The sequence below is a fragment of the Conger conger genome, chromosome 18, assembly GCF_963514075.1.
Source record: "Conger conger chromosome 18, fConCon1.1, whole genome shotgun sequence".
Classification (NCBI taxonomy): domain Eukaryota; kingdom Metazoa; phylum Chordata; class Actinopteri; order Anguilliformes; family Congridae; genus Conger; species Conger conger.
Window position 1 is genome coordinate 3492501 of NC_083777.1, and position 27213 is coordinate 3519713.

Here is a 27213-nt window from a genome sequence, read left to right on the forward strand (position 1 = left end):
ATAATTATTACATTAAATCCAACTTGATATAATGTAATAATTATCTGGTACAGCAATTAACTAATAAATTGCCAAATTTGTTGACAGGCAGAGCAATCTGGTCAATCCGTTGAGGCCAGGAAGTGCCATGCGCATGCATAGTTGCCTACGACTCTTCCTCTCCGCACCCAGTATCTACATGAATTAACACTTCAAATTGATTTCTCTCGACTGATTTCTTATTTCAATTGAATGTCACGAATTTGAGCATTCAAACTGTAACTATAAAATAATGACCCTGTGGAATGATGTTGCCATCCTGCGTCCTGACACTGTAAATATCTTTGTGTTCTGGTGTCTCCTCAGAGTCTGTAAACATTACATTACATTACATTACATTACTGGCATTTAGCTGACGCGCTTTTCCGGAGTGACTTCCAGTGAGAAGACGGGTGCATAAATCGGGGATAAGAACATCAGTGACCCTAGAGGTGGGGGATGGACACTCGGAAACCACAAATGCCAAAACCTGGGATCGGCTGTAAATTAGTCAAGCCGTTCTCTTACGTGAAAATACACGAGGCTCGCACAATAACAGGACGCAATAAGTGCAACTGTGCAAAATAACAAGATTTCAGTGTAAAAAAATAAATCAATACTAAACTATGTAACAACAAAACAGAAGTGCAATCAATAGCAATTAATCACGGCCAGAGCAGTCAGTCGTTGACAGAAGAAGTAAAACCTTCCAGGAGAATCTGTAGCACCCAGGATTTGTGCGCAAGCGCAGGGGCCTCAGCAAAAATTGCCCAGGGAGTTCCTGTGTATTTTTGGGGAAGGGGGAGAGGGACTGGTAATAGACCCATGATCTGGTAGAGTGGAGCAAGCCATCTCGTTACAATGCAACTGCACAGGCTACACACGACAGAACTTACCTCACAGAACACATCACGGGTTCAGTAAGCTAGGCTTGGCTCCCAGGGGCTTGGCCTGTACTGCAGTCCTTATCCGTTCTTGGTCAGTACACGTTCTTGGTCAGTACACGTTCTTGGTCAGTACATGTTCTTGGTCAGTACACGTTCTTGGTCAGTACATGTTCTTGGTCAGTACACGTTCTTGGTCAGTACATGTTCTTGGTCAGTACATGTTCTTGGTCAGTACATGTTCTTCCTAAATGAGGATGTTGAAAGACCCCCAGCCCGTGACTGAGATTCCCAGAGGCAGCCTGTTCATTCCCAGAGACTGGATGTCCTCACGTGATGAGGCAGATTCCCCGCTCTTGTGGTTTTGGCTGGCCTTTTGTTGGTTGACTGGTCCAGATAGGCTGCTCTCCTATAGGAGAAGGGAGAGATCTGTGCAAACGCAACAGGAAGTGATGTCTAGTTGATTCCCCCAAACACAGGATGAGCGAGCAGACCCAGGCAGCGATAAGCTGGAGACCGTTCGTCCAAAGGACGAAGATGATGAGGAGGAGACCGTCAGCAGACTGGGACACCAGGATGAAGACGATGATGGGGACGGAGGTCCCGGGGAGGACCCCCCCGGCCCCCGGGCGGAAAACGTCAAGCTGGAGCGCTACGGGGATCTGCACGGCGGGGAGCAGTCAGGGTAGGTGGAGCTCAAAGCCGCCACTGTACCGCCAAAACTCACACACTCACGGAGCCCGTTTCCCTTGCGATTGCTCTGAGCTTGCTCAAGTGCAAGCTGGCCGTTTGCATGAGCGAGAATTTGGCCACACGACTGATCTGGGCGCAGTCTGCTGCTCCGGCACAGCCAGAGCGTCTGTCCAAAAGCAGCTTCTGCTGCTGACCCTGGAACAGTGGACTGCCGGACCTGCCACATCTCTCTCCCTCTCTCCCTCTCTCCCCCTCCCCCTCCCCCTCTCCCTCTCCCTCTCTCTCTTTCTCTCTCTCTCTCTCTCTCTCTCTCTCTCCCTCTCTCTCTTTCTCTATCTCTATCTTGATTTCCCCTGCTTTATTTAACCATCCTCCGCGCTTCCCTGCTTCTTTCTGCTCCTGCCGCTACCTTTGGTGTTTTTTTTATTTCTTTTTTTATTATTATCTTTTCATCTTCGGCTTGTTTTTCTGCCGTTGTGTTGAGCTTCATTCAAGGGTTTGAGAGTTATGAATCGGTTGAAGGTGTTAATACCTACCGTTTCTCCCAGTCGAAGTCTGCGATCTGTCCAGTTGGTATGTTTTTTTTTTTGCTCAGTTCAGTTCCTGGGGCTGGTGAACTCGCCTCCGCTCTGTGTGAAGCCATTGGTTTTGATTGGCCCATTCAACATTTCATTCAGTCTGGTCTGCTTGATCTCCCCAGGGTTTGTGGTTGGGTTTAAGCTCGGTCTGAAGAGCCGTTTGACTGATTCGGACTCCAGGCGAGTGCAGACGCAGACGTTGATCCGTTCGTTGAGCGATGCCTCACAGTCCTGTGAGACGTGAATGCATGTCTAATGAGCTTCAGTAGCCTGCAGCTTTCCCTCAGCTGTTTTGGGAGCTTCGGGGCGGTTGTTGTTGATTATCCGTCTCAAGGTTGATGATATTATACCGTCATTAGGGGACATTTTCATCCTCGACTCGACTTTCTCAGGGCGGAGAGTGCTGCTGCTTTTTCAGGGGCTTCACCCAGCAGACCTCACTACACTGACAACCGTATGAATGATACCTGCACTAGCACCACCTACTGTATGGATGACCACAGGGTCTGACTGGCTGACTATGGGAGCCAGAAGCAGGGAGCAGGCATGACAGTGCAAGCAGGCCCTTCAGTCAGGCCTATGGGAGCGGCAGGTATAGCCATCCCGTCAGGAGTATCCTTACCAGCGTGAGTAGTCTGATTAGTGAAAGTAGCCTTATTAGCTTGTGCTGTTTCCCAGAGGAGCAGTAGCCTTCTCAATGGGAGCTTAGTGCTGGGGCTCATTCCAACGACTTTTTATCCATCTTCGTCTCCTCGGTCCTCTCCTGACCCGGAATTCGATTAAGGTCCACCATCTTGAAGGAAGTGACAGCCTGTTAAATCCTCGTGGATGGAGCCTGGAGCTACGGGTTTGGAGGCTCCCGAAGGACGCCTGAGCAAGGAACACCCAAGTGCATCCTTTGCGGAAGCATTGTTTTTCACGGAACGGGCGACATATAAATGATCAACCTGTGGATCCACCTGTCCCCATCGGACACGCCTGTAATTCACACGGCTTCAAACTGACGCTTGACTAATCAAGGACTTTCCATTCGCGTGGTACATGTTTACTCGATTCCTCAGTCCTCACATCCTTAACTTGCGTCCTCTGATGAGTGGAGCTAGGGAGCAGGGAAAGGATTGGTGGTCAAAGATAAGCGTTCGTTTGTTGGGTGGTGTTTGAGGTGGTGTTTGGGGTGGTGTGTGAAGTGGTGTAAATGGTTGGCATTTATATAGCACCTTTATCCAAAGCGCTGTACAATTAATGCTTCTCATTCACCCATTTATACACACACTCACACACCAACGGCGATTGGCTGCCATGCCAAGGCGCCGACCAGCTCGTCAGGAGCATTTGGGGGTTAGGTGTCTTGCTCAGGGACACTTCGACACAGCCCGGGCGGGGGATCGAACCGGCAACCCTCCGACTGCCAGACAACTGCTCTTACTGCCTGAGCCATTTCGCCCCTACGCCCCTACGGTGTTTGAGGTGGGTGGTGTTTGGGGTGGTGTGTGGTGGTGTTTGAGGTGGTGTTTAGGGTGGTGTGTGAGTTGGTGTTTGGGGTGGTGTGTGAGGGGGTGTTTGGGGTGGTGTTGGAGGTAGTATTTGGGGTGGTGTTTGAGGTGGTGTTTAAGGTGGTGTTTGGGGTGGTGTTTGGGGTGGTGTTTGGAGTGGTGTGTGAGGTGGTGTGTGAGGTGGTGTTTGGGGTGGTGTTTAAGGTGGTGTTTGGGGTGGTGTTTAAGGTGGTGTTTGGGGTGGTGTGTGAGGTGGTGTTTGAGGTGGTGTTTGGTGTTTGGGGTGGTGTTTGGGGTGGTGTTGGAGGTGGTGTGTGAGGTGGTGTTTGGTGTTTAAGGTGGTGTTTGGGGTGGTGTTTGAGGTGGTGTTTGGGTTGGTGTGTGAGGTGGTGTTTGGGGTGGTGTTTGGGGTTTGGGGTGGTGTTTGGGGTGGTGTTGGAGGTGGTGTTTGGGGTGGTGTTTGAGGTGAGGTGGTGTTTGGGGTGGTGTTTGGAGTGGTGTGTGAGGTGGTGTGTGAGGTGGTGTTTGGGGTGGTGTTTGGGGTGGTGTTTAAGGTGGTGTTTGGGGTGGTGTGTGAGGTGGGGTTTGAGGTGGTGTTTGGTGTTTGGGGTGGTGTTGGAGGTGGTGTGTGAGGTGGTGTTTGGTGTTTAAGGTGGTGTTTGGGGTGGTGTTTGGGTTGGTGTGTGAGGTGGTGTTTGGGGTGGTGTTTGGGGTTTGGGGTGGTGTTTGGGGTGGTGTTGGAGGTGGTGTTTGGGGTGGTGTTTGAGGTGAGGTGGTGTTTGGGGTGTTGTTTGGGATGGTGGTGTTTGGGGTGGTGTTTGGGATGGTGGTGTTTGGGGTGGTGTTTGGGGTGGTGTTGGAGGTGGTGTTGGAGGTGGTGTTTGAGGTGGTGTTTGGGATGGTGGCAGCTGCACTAGGTGTTTGCGGTGAGGCCCTGCTCCTGTGAGCGGGTGAGGGGTTGCTCTGCTGCGTTCTCTGCTCTGCTTCCTAACGTGTGCCGTCTGTGCGTTGGCTGAGCTGCTGTGCTGTGCTGCGCTTCGCTGTGCCCTCCTCCTCCAGCTCCGCTTGCGCCCACAGCGCCCCCCGGTGGCCCCTGCCGAGGGAGACTCACTCTCAACGCCATTCTGTGGACCAGGGACCCCGGTGTTTGGGTGTTTGGTCCACAGAATCACAGCATAGCCTTAGGTCAGGAACAGGAGAGTGAAGTAAGGCCTGTGATAGGGAGTTTCTGCTCAGGACAGGACAGCAGAGCTCAGGCAGTTTGGACTCCACACAGCGTCAGCATGTCAGAGATGGCACAAGAGATACACGCTCTGACCAGAGTTGGACATGAGCCTTCAGTAAATTTGACTAAGTATTCAAACTCACACAAATCAAGCTCAAGAAGGGAAGGGGGTTTGGTTTTTAATAAAAAATGAACAAAATGAGAACAGTTCCTGGGTAGTAGGAGGCAGAAAAGGTGGGGAAATGGTGGATGTCCCAAAATGGTCTATGAAATGGGGATGGGCGAGGAAGAGCAGGTTTTTCCTCAACCATGGTGACGGGCTGTAAGTTCAGGAGTACCTGTGGTGTGATTAGTGTTTAAGGATAACACAGTGTGACTAGTGGGTGTGATTAATGTCTGAGGGTAGCTGGGTGTGATTAGTGGGTATGATTAATCGATAGCTGGGTGTGATTAGTGGGTATGATTAATCGATAGCTGGGTGTGATTAGTGGGTATGATTAATCGATAGCTGGGTGTGATTAGTGGTTAACTGGGTGTGATTAGTGGGTTTGGTGAGTGGTTAACTGGGTATGATCGGTGGGTTTGATTAGTGTTCAACTGGGTGTGATTAGTGGATAGCTGCTGGTGAGGAGTGGGTGTGATTAGTGTGTAGCTTGGTGTGGTTAGTGGGTGTGGTTAATGTCTGAGGGTATCTGGCTGTGATTAGTTGGTAGTTGGATGTGATTAGAGGGTTTGATTCATGATTAACTCTGTGATTAGTGGGTGAGTATAGCTGGTTATGATTTGTGGGTGTGCTTAGTGGGTAGCTGGGTGTGATTTAATGGGTGAGCATATCTGGTTGTGATTAGTGGTTAACTGGGTGTGATTAGTGGGTTTGATTCATGGTTTAATGTGTCATTAGTGTGTAGCTGGGTGTGATTAGTGGTTAACTAGGGGTGATTAGTGGATTTGGTTACTGGTTAACTGCGCATGATTAGTGGGTTTGATTCATGGTTAAATGTGTGATTAGTGTGTAGCTGGGTGTAATTAGTGGTTAACTATGTGTGATTAGTGGGTTTTGATTTGTGTTAACTGTGTGATTAGTGGTTAAGCAGGTATGATTTAGTGGGTGAGGATATCTGGTTGTGATCAGTGGTTAACTGGGTGTGATTAGTGGGTTTGATTTGTGGTTAACTGTGATTAGTGTGTAGTTGGGTGTGATTAGTGGTTAACTGGGTGTGATTTAGTGGGTGAGGATATCTGGTTGTGATTAGTGGTTAACTGGGTGTGATTTAGTGGGTGAGGATATCTGGTTGTGATTAGTGGTTAACTGGGTGTGATTTAGTGGGTGAGGATATCTGGTTGTGATTAGTGGTTAACTTGGCGTGAATAGTGGGTTTGATTCATGGTTAACTGTGATTAGTGTGTAGCTGGGTGTGATTAGTGTGTGAGGGTATCTGGGTGTGATTAGTGGGTTTGGTTAGTGGTTAACTGGGTGTGATTAGTGGGTTTGGTTAGTGGTTAACTGGGTGTGATTAGTGGGTTTGGTGAGTTGTTAACTGTGTAATTAGTGTGTAGTTGGGTGTGGATAGCTGGTTATGATTAGTGGTTAACTGGGTGTGATTAGTGGGCAGCTGTGTGTGATCAATGGGTGTGATCAATGGGTGTGATCAGTGGGTGTGATCAGTGGGTGTGATCAGTGGGTGTGATTAGTTGGTGTGATTTAGTGGGTGAGGATAGCTGGGAGTGATTACTGGGTAGCTGGGTGTGATTAGTCGATGGATTAGTTTGGAAGAAGAAGGGTGAGGGAGTGCTGACCTGTCTTTCTTGCAGGGATGACAGCAGTCAGGAGGGGGAAGGGGAGGAGTTTGAGAGTTTCCCCGCGGGGATGAAGGTGCAGGTGAGGTATGGGCGAGGCCGCACTCAGAAGACGTACGAGGCCACAGTGAAAGAGTCTGACCTGGAGGGGGGCCAGGTGCTGTACCTGGTGCACTACTGTGGCTGGAACATCAGGTAAGGCAGGAGTCTGGGCCTCACCTACAGTACACCTTTACAGTCCAGGGTCCGCTGTGCCTACAGAGTGCGCCGCCAAACTAACGCTTCCGTCACCAGGCTCCGAAAGTCCCGCACCGATCACACTGATGCTGCCGTCGCCATCTGGTGGCGGAGAGAGGCGGTGGACTTAGTGCTGATGGCGTGATATCCTATACGTGTGTTTTTTGGGAAGGAATAAAGTGGTTTCAGTTCCTGGGCTCCCCATCTGTCTCATACACGGTTCCCATTGTAGTTAAGACAGGACTTTGCTCTCAGCGAATGAGGTCCAGCATTGACAGATGGACTGGGTTTTTTGCACATGCTGTTGCTTTAGTCAGTACAGACGGACCAATAAAATGCCTTGTTGCCAACCTGTTACATTACATCAGGCAGAATTAACCTAAGGCTTTCAGCTGCCATACAGTAGGTTCTACTGCCAAAGGTTTGCTAGACGTGCTGAATGGTGATGTTGGCTAGATCTTGTTGGCTAGTGAGGTTCGTAATTTTCGTAATTTTCTCATGAAATAATGTTGTTGTGTGGTGCTCTCTGGGAAAGATCTTTGTCAATTAGTGGGTTTTTTTGGGGTTTTTTTGGAATGACATTTTTAATTATTTATTTATTTTTGATTAAGTGATTTGCATTCCCCGTCTTGTCTCTGCGATTTTTAGGAGCGTTTGCGAATGTACAAGACTAGGCACCTCACTGACTCCATGTTAATTTATTCATTTTGTTTGTCCATTTATTTTCTGTCTCAGTTTGCCATTCATTTCATGCTGCGCAGGTTGTTTGAAAGCTCAAATGAGTCTCTTCAGGCAGTTCTGTTTCCTGCATCCTGACACACGTACAGTGATTCTGCACAGCGTCCGTGCTGTTCTGCTGCCTGTTATGGTGTGTGTGTGTGTGCGCGTGTGCACGTGCTTGTGTGTATGCTTGTGTGAATGTGTCTGCATTTTTCTGTGTATGTGTTGTGTATGCGTATATATATGTGTGTGTGTGTGTGTGTGTGTGTGTGTGTGTGTGAATGAGTGTGTGTGTGCGTGCGCACATTTTTCTGTGTATGTGTTGTGTGTAATGTTATGTAATGTGTGTGTGAATGCGTGTGTGTGTGTGTGTCTGTGTATGTGTATGCGTATATGTGTGTGCGTGTGTGCCTGTGTGCATGCTTGTGTGTGCGTGTGTGTTGTGCGTGCCTGTGTGTGTGTGTGTGTGTGCGCGTGTTTGTGTGTGTGTGTGTGTGTGTGTGTGTGTGCGCGCGTATTTGTGTGTGTGTGTGTGTGTGTGTTGTGTGTGCCTGTGTGCTTGTGTGTCTGTTTGTGTTGTATGGCTGTCCTCCCTTTCTGCTGTTTGATGTTTCATCTCAGACTTTATTGTATTTTTTCTGCCAGGTATGACGAGTGGATTAAAGCCGATAAGATTGTGCGGCCGGCCAATAAGAACGTGCCCAAAGTCAAGCATCGTAAGAAAATAAAGGTGCGTGTGCCAGCCCAGGACTCTGTATAAATCAGCCCAGGACTCTGTATGAATCAGCCCAGGACTCTGTGTGAATCAGCCCAGGACTCTGTGTGAATCAGCCCAGGACTCTGTGTGAATCAGCCCAGGACTCTGTGTGAATCAGCCCAGGACTCTGTATGAATCAGCCCAGGACTCTGTATGAATCAGCCCAGGACTCTGTGTGAATCAGCCCAGAGCTCTGTGTGAATCAGCCCAGGACTCTGTGTGAATCAGCCCAGGACTCTGTGTGAATCAGCCCAGGACTCTGTGTGAATCAGCCCAGAGCTCTGTGTGAATCAGCCCTGGACTCCGCATAAATCAGCCAAGAGCTCTGTATAGATCAGCCCGGGACTTTGTATGAATCAGCCCAGAGCTCTATATGAATCAGCCCATAACGGATATTTGCCCAAACAGGAAAATTTGTCTGTATAATATATATATATATATATATAAAAGCTAATAAAAGCTCTGAGTCTGCACTTTGACCATGTATGAATTGTGTGATTACAAACAAAGAAAAAAAAAATGTGTCAGAAAAAGACTGACCCCAAACTTTTTAGCGCTAGTGTAGTTTTAACATGACTGCTTTCTTACCCGCCTATTACACCTGCTTGGTCACTGTTGTGACTTGTATGTCTTTATTTGGCAGAATAAAACGGAAAGGGAGAAGGACAGGATCGAGAGGCTGAAGTACGGGGAGGGCCTTCCTCCCAAAAACAACCGGATCCACCGCTCCTCCAAGCCCGGCGCCCCCCATGACGGCTTCTCCCCGCTGGATGACCTCGGTGACAAAGGGGCCAAACACCCGGCCTCTAAGTCCATCGAGATCACGTCCATCCTCAACGGCCTGCAAGGTAATCTCAGCGCTCTTAGTGTCTGTAAAGTAACCTCAGTGCTCTTAGTGTCTGTAAAGTGCTCTTAGTGTCTGTAAAGTAACCTCAGTGCTCTTAGTGTCTGTAAAGTGCTCTTAGTGTCTGTAAAGTAACCTCAGTGCTCTTAGTGTCTGTAAAGTAATCTCATTGCTCTTAGTGTCTGTAAAGTAATCTCATTGCTCTTAGTGTCTGTAAAGTAATCTCAGTGCTCTTAGTGTCTGTAAAGTAACCTCAGTGCTCTTAGTGTCTGTAAAGTAACCTCAGTGCTCTTAGTGTCTGTAAAGTAATCTCAGTGCTCTTAGTGTCTGTAAAGTAACCTCAGTGCTCTTAGTGTCTGTAAAGTAATCTCATTGCTCTTAGTGTCTGTAAAGTAATCTCAGTGCTCTTAGTGTCTGTAAAGTAATCTCAGTGCTCTTAGTGTCTGTAAAGTAATCTCAGTGCTCCTAGTGTCTGTAAAGTAATCTCATTGCTCTTAGTGTCTGTAAAGTAACCTCAGTGCTCTTAGTGTCTGTAAAGTAACCTCAGTGCTCTTAGTGTCTGTAAAGTAATCTCAGTGCTCTTAGAGTCTGTAAAGTAATCTCAGTGCTCTTAGTGTCTGTAAAGTAATCTCAGTTCTCTTAGTGTCTGTAAAGTAACCTCAGTGCTCTTAGTGTCTGTAAAGTAATCTTAGTGTCTGTAAAGTAATCTCAGTGCTCTTAGTGTCTGGTAATCTTAGTGTCTGTAAAGTAATCTCAGTGCTCTTAGTGTCTGTAAAGTAATCTCAGCGCTCTTAGTATCTGTAAAGTAATCTTAGTGTCTGTAAAGTAATCTCAGTGCTCTTAGTGTCTGTAAAGTAATCTTAGTGTCTGTAAAGTAATCTCAGCGCTCTTAGTGTCTGTAAAGTAATCCCAGTGCTCTTGGTTATCTAACTCATTGGTTATCTATTTCAGAGGCCCCGCCCTCCTCAGCTGGAGCCAATATGTTCTGAGTTCAGCTGCTTTAGGTTATGAGTTCAGCTGTTTTAGGTTATGAGTTCAGGTGCTTTAGGTTCAGCTACAACTTGCTGTGCTGCCTCGTAATTTGCTGGATTCCTGCTTGAGTTTGTTCTGAGGATCATTTTGGCCAGTGGCAGGCGGACAGCTGTCCTGCGGATTCTGAGGCCTGAAAGTTTGCAGCATCAGCAAAGCGGGATTGTCGGGTGCCGCGGGAACGCGTTGTCGACCGGAAGGAGCTGGAATGTTGAGCACCTCTCCCGCGAGCCGACGGAGGAGGAGGTGCTCTCCATCTGTCCCGGAACAGATGCGGAACTGTTTTTCGGGCACTCGTCCCGCCACTGACGCTGCAGAAAACAGCAATTAACACCTGAGCTGTGGATTCATCACCGCGCCCCCGTCGAAATGAAAGCACTCTGCTGTTAGGGGGGGGGGCGAGATTCTTTCATCCATTTGTGTCACACTCTCCTGCTACATGGTGCATCCGCAAATGGAAAAAGTTAACTGCATTTAAATTGAAAGGAATACTTAAAGGAATACTAGTTGAGCACAGTGATCCGTGCACGTTCTGAAGGTAGAGCTAGATCTGGAACAAAGTGCGCTCACACTTGCTTGTAAACAAAACTCAGGTGACTAGCTGGCTAGCTAACACTTTACTTCTGATCATGGCCAACTTTGTAAGAGAGGATGAAGATGAAGTGTTCACTGTTTGGGGTTTAGAATCAATATAAATGTAGCTAAAATGCAATGGGCTTAAGGAGTGCCTGAACCTTTTGCTGTTAGGGTTCAGGTTAAGGGCATTTTGTGTGATTTCCGGCCCCTGACCCCCACAATTTTAGCTTGATCATTCTAATTTGGGCTGAAGTGTTTGTGTCCACGTACTGTGTTGCACGTGTACAGTGCTACTAGTTGGAAAGAAACCCTAATGTAAAGTTGGAGAAGTTTTTGGAAACCCTGGCTGTTTAGGTGCAGTAACCGTAAATGTTAACCCTGTTGTGGTGTTAAGGTGCAGAAACAGTAAATGTAAACCCTGGCTGTTGTGGTGTTAAGGTGCAGAAACAGTAAATGTAAACCCTGGCTGCTGTGGTGTTCAGGTGCAGTGACCGTAAATGTTAAGCCTAAATGTAAACCCTGGCTGTTGTGGTGTTAAGGTGGTTTTGTTCATGTTGTTTTCCAGCCTCAGAGAGCTCGACCGAGGAGAGCGAGCGTGAGGAAGAGGAGGATGATGACGGCGAGGGTGACCATGAGGAAGACGAACAGCCAGGTCTCCGTGGCGACCGCAGGAAGCCGGGGCCACCGGAGGGGCCCCGTGGGGCAGAGCTCTGGGAGGGCAGCCGGGGCATGGCAGGGGGGTGCAGGGCGGGGCCGGGGGGTGAGGGGGCTCTGGAGCCCGACAGCCAGGGCTGCACAGAGCAGCGGGGCCCCTCGGAGCCCCCACAGGGGGAGGGGGCCAGCCGAAAGCGCAAAGCAGACGCCCCGGGGCAGCGGGGCCCGAGAGCAGCCTCCCGGACCAGGCCTCGGAGCAGGACTGCAGACTGGCTGCCCCACGGCTCCCCCCACAGGCCGGAGGACAGAAGCGCAGGCCCCCGGGCGGGGGAGGGGAGCAGCAGCACCTCTGAGGATGAGGGGGAGGGCCCGGCGGGGCCCGGCTCAGAGGCCGGGGGTCGGGGTCGCAGCAGAGCCAAACCGTCCCCCTCCAAAAAGTACAACGGGCTGAAGGAGAAGACCAAGGCCGGGCGGGCGTCGGCGTTCTGGGAGGTCCCGGAGAAGCGGCCCAAGCTGGCGTGTGTGGACGAGCGGCCGGCTGGCGGGCGGGGGAAGGGCCAGAAGGACGTGTGGTCCAGCATCCAGGCACAGTGGCCCAAGAAGACGCTGAAGGAGCTGTTCTCCGATTCGGACACTGAGGCGGCCAACTCTCCCCCGCCCGGGCTGGCTCAGGCCGAGGACCCCCGGGGGGGCAGCCCGGAGAGGGGCGGCGAGGCGGGTCCAGGGTCCCCCGAGCCCGAAAACACACACCGGCCGCCCAGCAGCGGGAGCAACTCTGTCCTCAACACGCCCCCCACCACCCCCGAGTCCCCCCCCAGCAGCCCCGCCCCTGCCCCGGCTCCGGCCCCTGCCCCGCCCTCGCTGCCCGGGCCCCAGCCCGCGGGCCCCCCGCCGGAGGAGAGTTTGGGGGGGCGCAGCGAGTCGGACAGCAGCACGGTGGAGGTGGAGAGCCTGGGGGGCGAGCTGCACCAGGAGGACCGGGCGGGGCCCCTCTCCATGGCCTTCGACGGGAGCCTGTCCTGCAACAGCAGCTGCAGCAGCCCGCACGCCGGGGACCCCAGGGCCCGGGGGCCCAGGGCCGGGGGGCCAGGTCAGCAGCCAATCATTTTACTGTTGCGCTGCATAAACTAATGCATCCCAATTGTAATGACAATTGTGTATGATCTAGACTGAATTTCCCCCTCAAGAATTTTAGTCATATCTTTGGGATTAAAGCAGGGAAAGACCTGATAACTTGTACTCATTTTTTTTTTTTTCTTCTCAGAAAGAGTTATGGTCAAATCATGCTGTTGGCTATTTTCTTTCAATATTTAATGGCTTATTATATCCGCAAACACTGCTCTTAACCAAAATAGTAGATATTTTGGTTAAGAGCAGCCACAAAAGTCAAGTCAATAATTTATTATACAATGCCAAAGTTTGGTCTGGCCGGAAAATGACCTAAAATTATTGAACATTCAACCAAGTAGGTAAGATGGTCTACTTATGTACGAAAAAAATTAGTTTAAAAAAAGTTTCATTTTAATCAGAAACTTTCCACCTTACCAACTAGTTGGTTGAATATAAATCTGAAAGTAGGCTTTTCCCTGCGTTATCTCGAGCTGCGGGAGCGCTGTGTGAGTTCTCATCGCTGAGACTGGTGTGTTTGTGGTGACCTGTGTTTCACTTGCCCCGGGTGCAGCACTGGCCAATCAGAAGCAGCAGAAGGAGTCCCCGGGCGACGGAGCTTCAAAGAAACACAAACGGAGCCACAAGAACTCAGGCACTCCCCCGAAAAAGAGCCGGAAGATGGGTACGTGAGCCTGACCCCCACTCCCTCCTCTCTTCTCAGCAGGCTTCCACTCGTTCATATTCCACTCGTTCATATTCCACCGCGTAAAGCTTCCCGAAACCGCAATTATAATTAGTTCCCCTCCGTATGAGTCGATTTGGAGAATGGGTCACATGAATCTCAGTTTTAACTGGTTCTCATTCCGAACCGACGCGATTTATCAGGAGAAGGTAGCATCTGCTGCCTACTCCCCTTCCTGTGGTATCTGGCGGGAGATTATGAGACATCGGTTGGAAAGAGCTGTGTAATCGGGCAACGTGTTTTACGACCACGTTATTAGCTTCTGAATTATGTTTTATTCAATTGTTATCAGCCAGCCCCAGGCGTCTTTCCAAGACTCATTTCTCTTTGCTGTACATCACGTGTGAGGAGGGCATTCCTGTTCCCTTAATAGCTCTACATCACACGTCTGGCTCAGCTGCTGGTCCCAGTTTCTGATGTAGTCCTGGGCCAGGGAGATGCATCATGTGGGGTTTGCATCAACAGTTCTCTTATATTCAGGTGAACAAAAATAACTACTTTCCCCAATTTGTCTCCCCCTAGGGGACCATACTGTCCAATTCTTTGGCCAAAATAAAATGTAAACCACACTGCATTTAAGCTCTCAGACACAGAAAGAGCGGGATCCTCCCCAGCTTTATAACTTGCGGCTAGAACCATGACCGTTGAAGTTCAAATCCAAATCCGATGTCGTCGCTATCATCATTGTGCCCATCGCTGAGAATGTAAATCGTATTGAACTTTGACCCCATCGCTGGCTCAATTGTCATGACAACCTTGTTATGTAATATATCTGTAATCATCTTTCGGGAAATCTCGGAGCAGTTGTAGTTGTGATGTTGATGGTTGAGGTCGGTGTGAGGTCGGTGTGAGGTCGGTGTGAGGTCGGTGTGAGGTCGGTGTGACCGGGCCCTCTCTCTCTCTCTCTCTCTCTCTCTCTCTCTCTCTCTCTCTCTGTCCTGCAGCTCACAGCAGTGACAGTGAGGACCACTCCACCAGTGAGAACACTGCCAAATCCCCCGCCTCCAAGACCACCCCCGCCGCCATGCCCAAGTGCCCCAGCAGGGCGCCCCCTGCAGGCCACAAGTACCACAAGCAGGGCGACTCGGAGCCCCAGGGCCGCACGCCACGCAGCTACAAGTGGAGCTTTCAGATGTGTGAGTGTCGCCTTCGCACCGACCGGCCAGAACCGGCCAGAACTGGCCAGAACCGGCCAGAACCGCCCAGAACGTAGAGCGCTGGGAGGCGGTTGGCTCCAGTATAGGTCATTCAGACCCGTTTTCATTGTAAAGGCAGTGGCACAATTACTGTCAAAATAGGAAGTCAATCATTTTTTTCCTCAAGAAAATGTAGTCGCAGTCTGTGTTTTTCCTTAATCTAATGCCTCCCTGTGTGCCGATTTTCTTTAAGTTATTGTGTCTTTAAGACAATACAGCAGTACTCTGTGGATGAATCGGGGGCAGATTAGGTCACTCTCTCTCTCTCTCACGTTTAGCGGAGGAGCCACGTCGGCTTCCCTCCTGCTCTACTACGACTGTGGCTCCAAAATGTACGCCATGGTGGCGCCCGTAAACCTGACTTCCTCGGCTTCAGAATACTTTTCACAACCCCGTGACAGTCGGTGGGGGACGTAGCGCGGCACTTGGTCTGTTTTCATCTCCAGTCTGTGGTCTGCGCCCTCTGCACCTGCACTGCTCGCATCACCTCCCCTCACCTGCTGCCAGGAACCAATCAAATCTCCTTCTGAACCGTATGCGAAACATAAGGGCCAGAACCCAGTACCTAAACCCAGGTGCTCTTAGTGGAAGAAGCGCTTAAATTTGTCATGTTTACACCGCCGTGGTTTAAAGAAAACGTGGGATTTAGGGCCTTGTGCAGTTGCAGCTGTGCCCTGCCGCAGAGTGTGCGATCTGACCCGCCCTGTCTCCCGCCTGCAGCCGATCTGGAGAAGATGACCAGCTTGGAGCGGATCTCCTTCCTGCAGGAGAAGCTCCAGGACATTCGCAACCACTACCTCTCCCTCAAGTCCGAGGTGGCCTCCATCGACCGCCGGCGGAAGCGTATGAAGAAGAAGGAGCGAGAAAGTGAGTGTCCTGCAGTTCCCCTTTCCGCCATTATCACTCCTGCCTGCAGTTCCCCTGATCGCCATTATCACATACATCTGACTGTATAGCTCATACATAATGCGCCCGGACACGTTATTGAATAAGCTGGACTGAGTGTATAGTACACCTGCCCATATTATTAAATAAGCTGGACTGAGTGTATAGTACACCTGCCCATATTATTTAACCTGGAAAAAAATATAGAGATTTTATATTTTCATTTGACTTGGGTGTTGTGTTATCTTCCGTGGTATCGTGTCTATTTTTATTATTTTAAGCTTCCTGCAGTGATGTAATTTCTCTTCTCACAGGTACAGTGCCAGCCTCCTCTTCATCCTCCTCCTCCTCATCCTCCTCCTCCTCCTCCTCTCCATCCTCCAGCTCCCTGACGGCGGCGGTCATGTTGACCCTGGCCGAGCCCACCGTTTCAGGGTCCTCTCAGAACTCTGGGGTTTCGGTCGAGTGCAGGTGACAGGAAGTCCAACAGCCCACAGCACTCTGCACTTAGACCTCAAACCTCCAAACCCCCCAGCCCCACCCCTGCTCCTTTTAAAGTCCAAGTCTCCCCAAATATACCTGCCTTTGAGCTGAAAGCTCGGTTGACATGGCAACGTCACTGAGAAGGGTGGAGGGCTAACTGAAGTGTAGCCTGTAAACCGTTTTAAAAACAGGTGATATCCACCCATCGTACCAGAATTCCCCATTCGGTAAGATATCCAGTTGAAAAGACGGTTTCATGCACCTCATATTTATACAAATTCAGGAAACATTACACATATTGCTTATATTTTTAGCTAGCATTGTGACTCAATACAGTACTTAAAGCCAGGCACATTGCTAGCTATCTCATCTCTATATTTACCAAGAGGTTCCCTTACCCCTACGCATCCCACCTGTTTTTACTTGTTAGCTGAACCAGCTAGCTCTTTAGCTGTTTTACAGTAGGCTAGCCATGTCTGCTCCAGAGCACAGTTTGTTCACTGTGTGTGGCATAACATTATTAAATAAGGCTGCCTTTATTCATTCATTTTTATGGAAAAAAAGAGTTATGAAATATTACCACCTGTTTATGTTTCAATTGAAGTAACATCACAATTAAGATAATTAATTCTTGTTCACTTAAAAATCCTGTTTCAAGGTAATATTTGGGCAGAGTTTACTTTTGAGACTTGGACTTTAAAACACAAAATGTCTACTCAACAAACTAGAGGCACAAACAATCCTGAAAGAAAAACAGAATTAAGCACTATTTTCTAATGACAACTGTTTTCTCGGCAAGCTAACTGCACTTAAGTGCACTTTTATAAATGGGGGTTATATAAAAAAAAAATTAAAAAAAAGTACAATGAACTTGTTTTGTCGGTGTTAAACAGATTATTGAAGTTGTTTTCTTCAAGCAATAATTATTTCCAATTTGATTGTGTTAGTTTGAGAGTCAGATGCGATTGAACTCAAGTTGCCTTCAGCTCTAGGATGGGCACTTTCCTACTCACCGAAAGTGCGGCCCAAACGTGTTTCAAGAGGGATTACACGCGACTGACGACTCTGCCCCAAGTCTCTCCGGTTTCTCAGAGCCCCTGTCCTGTGGACAGGGCTGTAACCATGACCACAGGAGCCACAGGCTGTAACCATGACCACAGGAGCACTGTGGCAACAGCATTAGCATTAGCATTAGCACCATTCTCTTCATGTTAGAAGAGCCGGTGTAGCAACAAAGCCCGTTGCTGAGAAAGGTTCACTGACGGCGAGTATCGAATTGAACGTGATACTGCCGTGCCTTGTAGTTTCTCTTCAGGAACTCAAATACCCACAATGCAGTGGAGGCATTCGGCCATATTCGAGCACGCGTGGTCTCGCCCTGCCAGTCCAGCAGTAACAAAGGTTCAGTCCCCTTCCTGTTTACAAAAACACTCAACACTCAAGTGTGTGAATACTGCAGAATGCAAAGGGCTGTTTAAAATGTATTACAGAAACGCTGATTTGTATTTAAACGAGTTTTAAATATTCTTACGTTTGTGTTGATATCGACCCTTAAAAATGGGGATTGGAGAAAAATGTGGAGAGACATGCACTTGACAATATACTTTCTTTTTTTTTGGTGGCCATTATCAAAAATGTATTTTATGAATATACCTAGAGATCATTTTTAAACAATGAGGCAGTAAATGCAAGTGCAATGTTAAAAGTATTGATTTAATGTTCTTTTAAATTGCCAGTTGATTCCTCACAGCCTCTCGAGATGTTACAGGGTTTTTTACGTGACAGTTCATGAATTCCCTTGTTCAAGGTTACAACCGACAACTCTGGACCTGCTGTTTTATCTGTTTTTTACAGACATAACTGTCCTTCTAAAAATTACTGAGGGTTGTTTTTAACATCATGAAAAAGCCTGTAGCCTAGCAGCTAAGCTACATGACTGGGACCCAGAAAGTTGTTGGTTCAAGCTCTGGTGTAGCAAGGCCCATAACCCCACATTGCTCCAGGGTGGGATTTTCCCCTGCTTAGTCTAATTAACTGCAAGTCGCTTTGGATAAAAGTGTCAGCTAAGTAACTGTAATGTAACCTTTATCTCCTCCATAATTTTACCGTCCTGGACTGTGGCTGTGTCTGTCTCCCATCAGGGCAGCCCCAACCAGCACTTCCAACAAGTCCTACTGCAGAGAAACCACATGGTTTAGAAGTGTAAATCGCTTGTGTGTGTGTGTGTGTGTGTCTGTCTGTGTCTGTGTCTGTGTCTGTGTGTGTGTGTGTGTGTGTGTGTGTGTGTGTTTGTGTGTCTGTCTGTCTGTCTGTCTGTCTGTCTGTGTGTGTGTGTGTGTGTGTGTGTGTGTGTGTGTGTGTGTGTCTTGAGCCCTAGTCCAATAAACAACAGTGTTCATTTAAAGATGACCCACAGTTCTCACAAAACTCCATCTGACCTCCCAAGCACCTCCCTCCTAAATCTTTTGTTTCTGTACAAGATAAAGGGTTATAATGTTGCAAATCTGCATTTGCAGTACAATAAAGGAGAAATCTATTCTGAATGGAGCTACAGGCTCTTTCTGACTTTGTATAGACGCCCAGCTGTAGATAAGATGAACCTTGTTCTGATGGCCTGTTCTATTTGACACTTGTATGTAATTGTATGCCTTTGTAATACATTTGTATATTGAGAAGCGTGTTTGGGGGTAAGCTATTTAATATCTTGCACTGTTAATTCTGTACATACTGTTTTCTGTGTAGCTTCTGTGCACATCCTCAGAAGATGAGTGTGTCTCCTTTGTTAGTTTTTTTCCCCCGTTTTGCTGTTCTTATGTGAGACCGTTTTATTATGTTTTCCCCTTTTTTGTATTTTTCTAGCAAAGTCAGCTTCGATTTTTGTTAGTTTGTGCTGCTCGTATGAGCAGATTTCTTTTTGTGTTAAACCATTGGGTTAAAAAGTATTTACACACTTGTACATGGGATGTAAAGTTTTATGACTCTTTACAAAACTGCTCAGAAAGGGGATGGGAGGGGCACAAAGCTTATTGAGAAAGCTCTAAAGTATTTATTAGGTTCTTCAGAGGATGGACATTGTGTAATTTATTGTACAAATGTAAGCAAAAAGAAGCCTGTTTGAAATAAATACCATAGTTTGTGAAGATTTTTGTCAGCGTTTGATGTTCAGAAGTGTGGTGCACAATACTTGTGTGGTGCACAATACATTGGATTTAAATGAATATGAGGTGAAAGTGTAATTTGAGGGTATTTATATCCATAGTGTGTGATCCGTGTAGGACTTACAGCCCTTTTTATACATAATTCCCCATTTCAGGACACCATAATATTTGCGACAAATGCTGGACACGTATTTCTGATTAGTCGGGTTTATTCAATAGCTTCCTTGGTGCAATAATACCAAGGAAACAGCGCCAAACTGCGCGTTCTGTTCGAAGTTGTGTGAGAGGAATTTCCGGAGCAGGTCATTCAGCTGGGAAGGATGTGGAGTTGGCCCTGCACGCGGATCGAAGGCAGCCCGTTTCACACACGGCCCATGGCTCAGAAAAATGCTAACTCGCGACAAACCAAAGAACTGTATAATAACGTATCTTAATTGTTATATTACATTTCAATGCTACACACTCCAGCACTCTATAAGAAATCCAGGCTGGACTCTTCTTCTTTTGGAGTTTAACGGTTGTTAACCAACATAAGAGGTGCATTACCGCCACCTACTGAGCCACAATATGAACCGGATACTCACTCTAATCTAAATTGTATTAATCCAGGTTAATCCAGTTTCCTTAAAAAAAGTGCATTAGCAACCCCATGTGATGGACTTCCTCGTAATAAAATATTGCCGTTAATTTAATTTATACCCTTTCTCTCAGATTCCTTTTAGTCTCTCTCTATCGCATTCTCCACTGCTGCTACTTCCGCCTGACAGAATTCACCTCTTCATGTGCTGTGCTTCCCTACCATTAAAAGTGTTTTGTTCAATCCACTATGCCCTATTCGTGGTCTTGTGTTTCTTCCTTTCTGTCATTCTCCCTGGCCCTGCTCTTCCATGGATGCTGCTGCGCTCACTATAATATTAAATTAACGACTGTCCTTATTCTCTCCTTCCCTGCAATTTCGCCACCATTACTTTACAAACATTATTTTGCTTCAGATCCGCTTATTGGCACCTTTACCTCAAGTCTTACTGTGTTCCAGTGTATGCTTGGCCAATTATAGACTTGTTCCACAGTGGACTCAATACTGTCCAATCAGATATTTTCGGAAAGTATCTGGCGTGTTTTATTTCTATTCATTTTGTACCTCAACAGCGACTGCGCACTGACGTCAATGCAAAATGTCAGCTACCATACTCCCTTTAAATATTGGAACAAAAACTCGAGTTGTAATATATTCATATTCATTTAGAGTGCGTTTGAGGATATATTAAGATATACTCGCATAGTTTTACGAAAATAAAAAGCAGTATATCCCTAAGCACTGTGTTTATGTAGTATTATCAATCAGGCGACCTGTTGGGGCAGCACAATCGCCAGAAGTAAAATGGGTCCTTCCTTATCGCAAACGGAAGGAATGTGACCAGGCTTGGTGCTTAGACTGGCCAGAGCACGGTAATGGAATCTCAAATCTTTTATAAATTAATGCGGTGCATTTCCTCGGAATATTTGTAAATTGCCTTCTGATTTCAGGGCCATAGATAGGCACTTTGACGCTTCCTGCAAACAATGGGCGGCAAAACGAGCGCGATTGCTGCCGGGGTCTGCGGAGCTCTGTTCATCGGCTACTGCATTTACTTCGACAGGAAGCGCAGGAGTGATCCAAACTTCAAAAAAAGGCTCCTGGAACGTAAGTGTGGCTGGCGTGTGCTGGGATTGCTGCTCAAAACGAGGATCTTTATTTTCTAGCAAGGCCGTTGTATCTTTATCCGAGTATGGAACCGCGCAATGTTGTTCGTTTACTTTCTACACAGATAACTGTTAGTCGTCTGATGTAGATAACCTTAGCTACGAAATGGCTCGATACGGAGATTGAGTAATCTGTTATCTAGCTAGCCATTTTATTTCAGACGAGGGTAACGTCAATTCGATTTATATGCGAAAGGGTCACGTACCTGTCTTAACTGGGAAGGACATTTCACTCACGTGTACATTCAGTTACTGTAGCCAGCGTGCTTGTCTTCTTTCCCGTAAAGACATGACTATAGCGTTCTGTTTGAGCAAATTTAAAGAATAAGTAAAATTGGTTGTTGGCTGTCCACAAGAATTCCATTACCGTACATACTTGATAGACAGGTGTTTGCCTTCAGGCAATCCAATGTGGTTGTTTCTGAACTCAGTCTTGAGGACTCATTGTTTATGCTCGCTTGAGATTTTTATTAATTAATTTTTCTCAACCATATTGCAACCTAGAAATTATAACAAGCATGGATGGTTCTTGGCTAGATGCTTCTAATGCAAATGCATTATTTAAAATTATTTTTTAAATTGCAACATCATGGAAATTGTAATTATTACGCTTGTATTATGTTCGATAAAGAAGGGCTCAATCATTCTTAACTTGAAATACTCGTAGTCTGATGCTGGCCAAATCCAGGCCTATGACTGTAACCAATGGAAATATTGTGTTGTTGGTGTTTGTATTGTTCGTGTTGTTTTGTATGGATTCGTGTCAACTTTAAAGGGATAATTAACTTGCACAAAACATTTACTAAACATAAAAAAAATATCTACAGTTGAAGAGAGATGGGATCCCCATTTATTTTATACTGGTTCTATTTTATGCCTAGGCATAATATCAACCTCACACGAAAAATGTAAATCATAATTCCATTTTATTTAAAACCCAATTATTTACTCACTGGTGAGGTTTTTTAAGTAGCTTGTATACTGGAGGTGTCATGGAGGAAGGTGTGTACTTGTGTCTCAATATTTTCTCATTTCTCACTCACCAGGGAGGAGAAAACAGAGGACAGTGCAGGAGAAATCTGGATTGGCTAAGGTAGGTCAAAAAATGTGCCATTCTTTAGTGGTGGCTTAAATTTGAGATGTTTGTTCTTTCCATAACTTATTTCATTACTGCATTTATGTTAGGTTGTCAGCTGTTCCTGTACTGAGATTACATGAATGTTTTTCTTCTTTGGTTTAAGTATGTGTTTGCACTGCTGAGTCATGACTTGATAGATGAGTGGTCCTTGCTCTTAACCCAAGGCTGCTTTAGTTCTGACTGGAGCAGCACAGCATCGGTGCTGAACAGAAAGCCTCCCAGTGTCTAAAATGAGCAGAGCGCCTCAGAGTTCATCTCTCCCTGCATGTGGCTGTGGCATGTCCAGTTCATAGCTGGCTTCTTCTAACCCTGTTCTCTGAAGCCTGGTCAGGAAGCCACCAGGAAAACCTACTTCTGCCTAAAATTAGACAACCACTTCTTTCTATTATGTTCATGTTTTAAACGGTTTTCCAAAAACACAAACGAACGCATACATCTTTGAGTGGCTTGTGGAAGTGGTGAAGTGGTGAAAGGGACATGTTGAAAAGATGCAGAGCTCGTTGTTTTTTGGGTTTCAGCTGCCAGACCTGAAGGATGCGGAGGCCGTGCAGAAGTTCTTCCTGGAGGAGATTCAGCTGGGAGAGGAGCTGTTGGCACAGGGTGAGAAACGGTCCTGCCTCTCAGGCGCCATGTCACACGGTTATTTGGCAGACACTTTTATCCCAACCGACGTACAGTTGGTGCATACTGAAGGCCATACAGAACACGGGTCCGATAAGGTACAGCTCGCAGAGTGTCTGTTATCCATAGCCATGAACATCACGTCTTGTTCACGTCCTAAATATAGGCCAAGCCAAGTTCTGCCATGTCATAAGCTAGGCTAGAAGTTAGACATGATTACATGAGAAATTGGAACTACAATATCAAGATGGAGATATGATTGCAACATGAAAGGGTTAGAAGGTGAAGATACATGTGACGCATGCGAGTGATTTTAGATTTTGGGTAATCCTGCAAAGGAGAAGTGTGAGATGCATCTTCAGACCACGGGTGGGTTTTGAGTCTTTCAACACAAGCTGTGTAGGTGCACCACAATGGTATTGGGTCATGGGTCCCTTGGCAGATCTTGAGTTTTGTATATTACTTGTATGTGCATTCTTATAAACCCCCCAGTTGCTGATCGTAGTTTCTGGGACAAGGAAGTATGCAAAAACAAGCCTGGAATAATCCAAAGTGAAAGGCCTTTTGGAGGTGGCTCTTTGCCGATTTATTTCTTGGGACAATCATTTTTTTATTTTCCACTTGTATGTTTCTGTGCATTATTTTGTGTCAGAGTTTCTTTTCTGTCCATGCAGAATGATTCTATATGTTGCTTAATTATATTTTCTCACTCAATCAAAAAAGAATAATTTTTATTTTCAGATGTAATTCCCATGTAATCTTAGTTCTGAAAATGCACGATGATTTGAACGGCTCCTTCGATGGCCGCTGGACTCGCTCTTGCCCTCTCTCTTCCTCCCCAGGCGACTACGCGAAGGGCGTGGACCACCTGACCAACGCCATCGCGGTGTGTGGCCAGCCCCAGCAGCTGCTGCAGGTGCTGCAGCAGACCCTCCCAGCGCCCGTGTTCCAGATGCTTCTGACCAAGCTCCCCACCATCAGCCAGGTGAGTCTGAGCCCAGGGCTCCGAGCCCTAGCCGCACGCTAGCTGTGCTAGCCCGGGGCTCTGAGCGCTAGCCACACACTAGCTGTGCTAGCCCGGGGCTCTGAGCGCTAGCCACATGCTAGCTGTGCTAGCCCGGGGCTCCGAGCGCTAGCCGCACGCTAGCTGTGCTAGCCCCGGCTCTGAGCGCTAGCCGCATGCTAGCTGTGCTAGCCCGGGGCTCCGAGCGCTAGCCGCACGCTAGCTGTGCTAGCCCGGGGCTCTGAGTGCTAGCCACATGCTAGCTGTGCTAGCCCGGGGCTCCGAGCGCTAGCCGCACGCTAGCTGTGCTAGCCCGGCACTCTGAGCACTAGCCGCATGCTAGCTGTGCTAGCCTGGTGCTCCGAACGCTAGCCGCACGCTAGCTGTGCTAGCCAGAAGTGGCCATGCTGTTACCATGGCTCAGCTGTTCAAGGTTCTTTCCAGTGGCAGGTTAGCCAGGAGTTCGACATGCTAATTCACCGACTACACACCGCTGTTTGACTTTTTGACCGGTATTAAGGTTTGCTAATAGTTCCAGGAATTATGCCAACAGAACAGTTTGTCTTCCCACTGCCAACACCCCTAGCTTGCTACTTTTCTAGCCTGCCTGGCAACTTGGAAATCTGGGGAACACCCTAGCTTGTCACTGACTGGCCATGGTCACTTGGTCAATGAGTGGTACTTGGGTCATTGTTAATTCTTGTATCCCTAAAACTAGTATCATTCATATCATTCATTCATCATTCATACCCTTCCAATTTGGCGAGTTGTCAGAATTGTACCGAGTGGCAAGGTTAAACTCCCTGAAAACATCAGGCGGTACTGGTCTGCTGAATGTAGGCTGGCGTGTTTTGGAGGATTAAAGAGCTTTTCCTGTGTACCTCAAAAGCCCTTACGCAACATTGATGGGTAGAACAGATGGTGGCTCATCTTCTGATTACTTTCTTAAAAGATACACCATTATTCAATTTTATTATACTTTGGGAAATTGGTGAACAGATGTTTCTGGAATCTGTCATGATGTCTGGTGACTTGCATTTGATGACCTCAGAGATAATCCCATCACCATGGAGATTAATGTCATGATGTCATCGTTGATACAGTTTCACAGTTCTTTATGGGCTTCACTGTCCTGCTTCATGCAAATTTTTTTATTTTTTTTATTTTTTATCTGTTCTAGTAGGATAGAGGAAGTCATTCTGGGCTTGTTTCCCGATACCACTGAGATGAGTCTACAGAGCACAGAAAGCATCAAATATGCAGTCTCTGTCTGATAGTTTATTAGGCACCAATTTCTTTGATTCTGTGGAGGGGAAATGGGACATTCGATAGGACAATACCGTATTTCGGCATTAAATTGGTGACGTGCACTAATACTAATAATACGTGGATTGATAGAGTATTATTGTGAATCCCCTCTGTTTGCTGATGGTATTGTCTGGAAGAGGCTGTGCTGCTGAAACAGACCTGGGGTTGTCTACCGTTCAGGGTCTTGTTCCAGGGGCTCTGAGACTCTGCCTCTTGGATATTGCATTAGGATTTTGTGGAATTGTGAAAGTGTCCCCAGCAGTAGGCTGTTCTTCCTGCATGTTGAAGGTCTCTGTTCTTGGGGTGTATATTATATCCATTAAGTCTGCACTCATACGGTGTGAATATATTGTGCTTATCATGCATAACATAACTAACGGGAACAGGCAATTCAGTCCAGCAATGCTCGCCTTTTCCTTGTGCTTAGTTTGCCTAAAAGCTAAATCGTATCTAGCACTGTATCACTGTGTTCTGCCTCTACTACATGTCCTGGCAAGATATTCCAGTCACCACTCTGTAAAAAATCCTACCTAATGCGTCCTTCCCTCTCTGACTCTGCAGCGGATCGTCAGTGCCCAGAGCTTGGCTGAAGATGACATTGAATAAGAGGGCGGGGCTCCCCATTGGCCGCCGACCTTTGCCCTCCACAGACCGCACCTCTCCCCAAACCCAAGGCCCCATGGACTCCAGGCATCGAACGCCAAAAAAGACTGGACTTCCATTTCCACAAGCCAGTTGTTGTTTTTTTTCCCGTGCACTCGCCCAACTGTTTTAGTCCAGCTTCATTCTTCTTCTGTGGTTATGTCGATGACGTTGTGTCCTTGAATCCTGGATGATTCTGTCCTGGAATGTCAGTGGGTCTAGTGGGCAAGTCAAATGTGAAAGTCTGCTTGCAGATAAGGTGGAAAGAATACTACAAACTCGTGCACCTGTCCAAATGAATTTCTCACCTTGCCCATATTTGGACAAATCTCGCAATTAAAGTTAAAATAAAGTTTAAAAAATGCATTTATTCCTCTATACTGTTTTGTAATGTGTACACAACAAGTGTAGCCAACAGTGCAATATGCAAATGAAATGTCAGTGTTCTGTTGTAAAGGTTAACACTAGTTTGTTTTCATGGGAAAAGTTGCCGTTGGTGCTCTGGTAAAGGGATGTGTGGGGGAGTTCAGCGTTCAACACGCGGCTTGTGTCCGAATCCAAGGACCGTGACGAGCCAATGAAAAACAACTTCCTTTCAGCCTGCTCTATGCATTCTTAAACTCACTATACATCAAACAGTCACATTTACAGAGGAAAATATTTTGTTTGAGTATTTTTATGCATTTTAATTCACACTTCTTTCTTAATTCTGACATTGACAGTCTCTTCTCTGTAACATTAAAATAAAATGTATAAAACTGCTGAAGTAGGGTACAAGTCTGTTCTTCTCCATGGCTTTGAGGTTCAGTTATAAGGGTAAGCAGTTGGTGCATACAGTGAGGTCTGTAAGCATTTGTTCTTTTGCCTCCAATTCAGCACATTGGATTTGGAATTAAACTAATATGTTCCTGCAGACTGTCAACCTTAATTTGAGGATATTTATGTCCATATCAGATGATCTGTGTAGGAATTGCCTTATACATAGTTGCCCATTTCAGGGGACCTAAAGTAATTGGACAGTTGGATTCTCAGCTGTTTCTGATTAGTCAGGTTCAATCACTTCCTTAGTGCAGGTATAAGAAAGCTTTCAGCATCTAGTCTGACTTCTAGGCGTTGGACTGCTTTATTGACGGGCGACATGAGGACCAAAGCCCTTTTGAGACCCATGCTTGGCACTGTGAATGTGTGGCCACTGATATTACTGCATACCGTATACGGTAATCCGGGAATAGTCCCCACATTACTCGAGTGGGGATTGTGCCCTACGTAACTGTAAGTCACTTTGGATAAAAGCGTCAGATAAATAACTAATGTAATCATTAAGGACGCCAGTTCAACTAAGGCACTTGACCCAAAATGTCTATTCAAGGTGCATTGACATTTGAATCCTCCGGGGGTCACTGTTGACCCCTGTTCCTCAAATTACGGTCCTCGAGGGCCGAGAACAACTGGCTTTCCACCCTCCCTTTACCGGGGTGTCGGGTGTGGAGTATAGACTGGAGGTGTGGAGACAGTCTGGCCAATCAGCCACACTAATTGTTCAGTTAATTATCTGGCACGAAAGAAAACCTGAGCCAGATTTGTATTTGAGGGCCAGATTTGAGACTCCTGATTGGACTGTAGCAGTCACCTGACTATGTGACCTTTATGAATGAGATTTTTGACGTAATGGGGTGCGT

General features: G+C 47.0%; 2 protein-coding genes across 2 annotated transcripts in view; both read left to right on the plus strand.

Moving 5' to 3' along the window:
* arid4b (AT-rich interaction domain 4B) overlaps nt 1-19061 on the plus strand; it is a 60993-nt gene extending 41932 nt beyond the window's left edge. Inside the window, 9 exon segments of the mRNA XM_061227704.1 lie at nt 1382-1587; nt 6704-6883; nt 8291-8375; nt 9046-9250; nt 11417-12595; nt 13187-13297; nt 14302-14493; nt 15274-15420; nt 15753-19061. Coding sequence (XP_061083688.1) covers nt 1382-1587; nt 6704-6883; nt 8291-8375; nt 9046-9250; nt 11417-12595; nt 13187-13297; nt 14302-14493; nt 15274-15420; nt 15753-15913 — 2466 coding nt within the window. The 3' untranslated portion in view covers nt 15914-19061.
* Nucleotides 19062-20370: 1309 nt separating this feature from the next.
* Nucleotides 20371-26300, plus strand: LOC133118206 (mitochondrial import receptor subunit TOM20 homolog). Its single transcript, XM_061228016.1, has 6 exons — nt 20371-20528; nt 20607-20763; nt 21869-21915; nt 22479-22560; nt 23424-23566; nt 25454-26300. Exons 2-6 carry the CDS (start codon nt 20643-20645, stop codon nt 25496-25498), a joined length of 438 nt encoding a protein of 145 aa, XP_061084000.1. The 5' UTR covers nt 20371-20528; nt 20607-20642; the 3' UTR covers nt 25499-26300.
* Nucleotides 26301-27213: the final 913 nt, after the last annotated feature.

Excerpts from the sequence above, each read along its gene's own strand:
- LOC133118206 (XM_061228016.1), top strand. The coding sequence starts at position 20,643 with ATGGGCGGCAAAACGAGCGCGATTGCTGCCGGGGTCTGCGGAGCTCTG. Across the intron at positions 21,916-22,478 it reads AGAAATCTGGATTGGCTAAG|CTGCCAGACCTGAAGGATGC; the intron begins GTAGGTCAAAAA and ends TTTGGGTTTCAG. Across the intron at positions 22,561-23,423 it reads AGAGGAGCTGTTGGCACAGG|GCGACTACGCGAAGGGCGTG; the intron begins GTGAGAAACGGT and ends CTTCCTCCCCAG.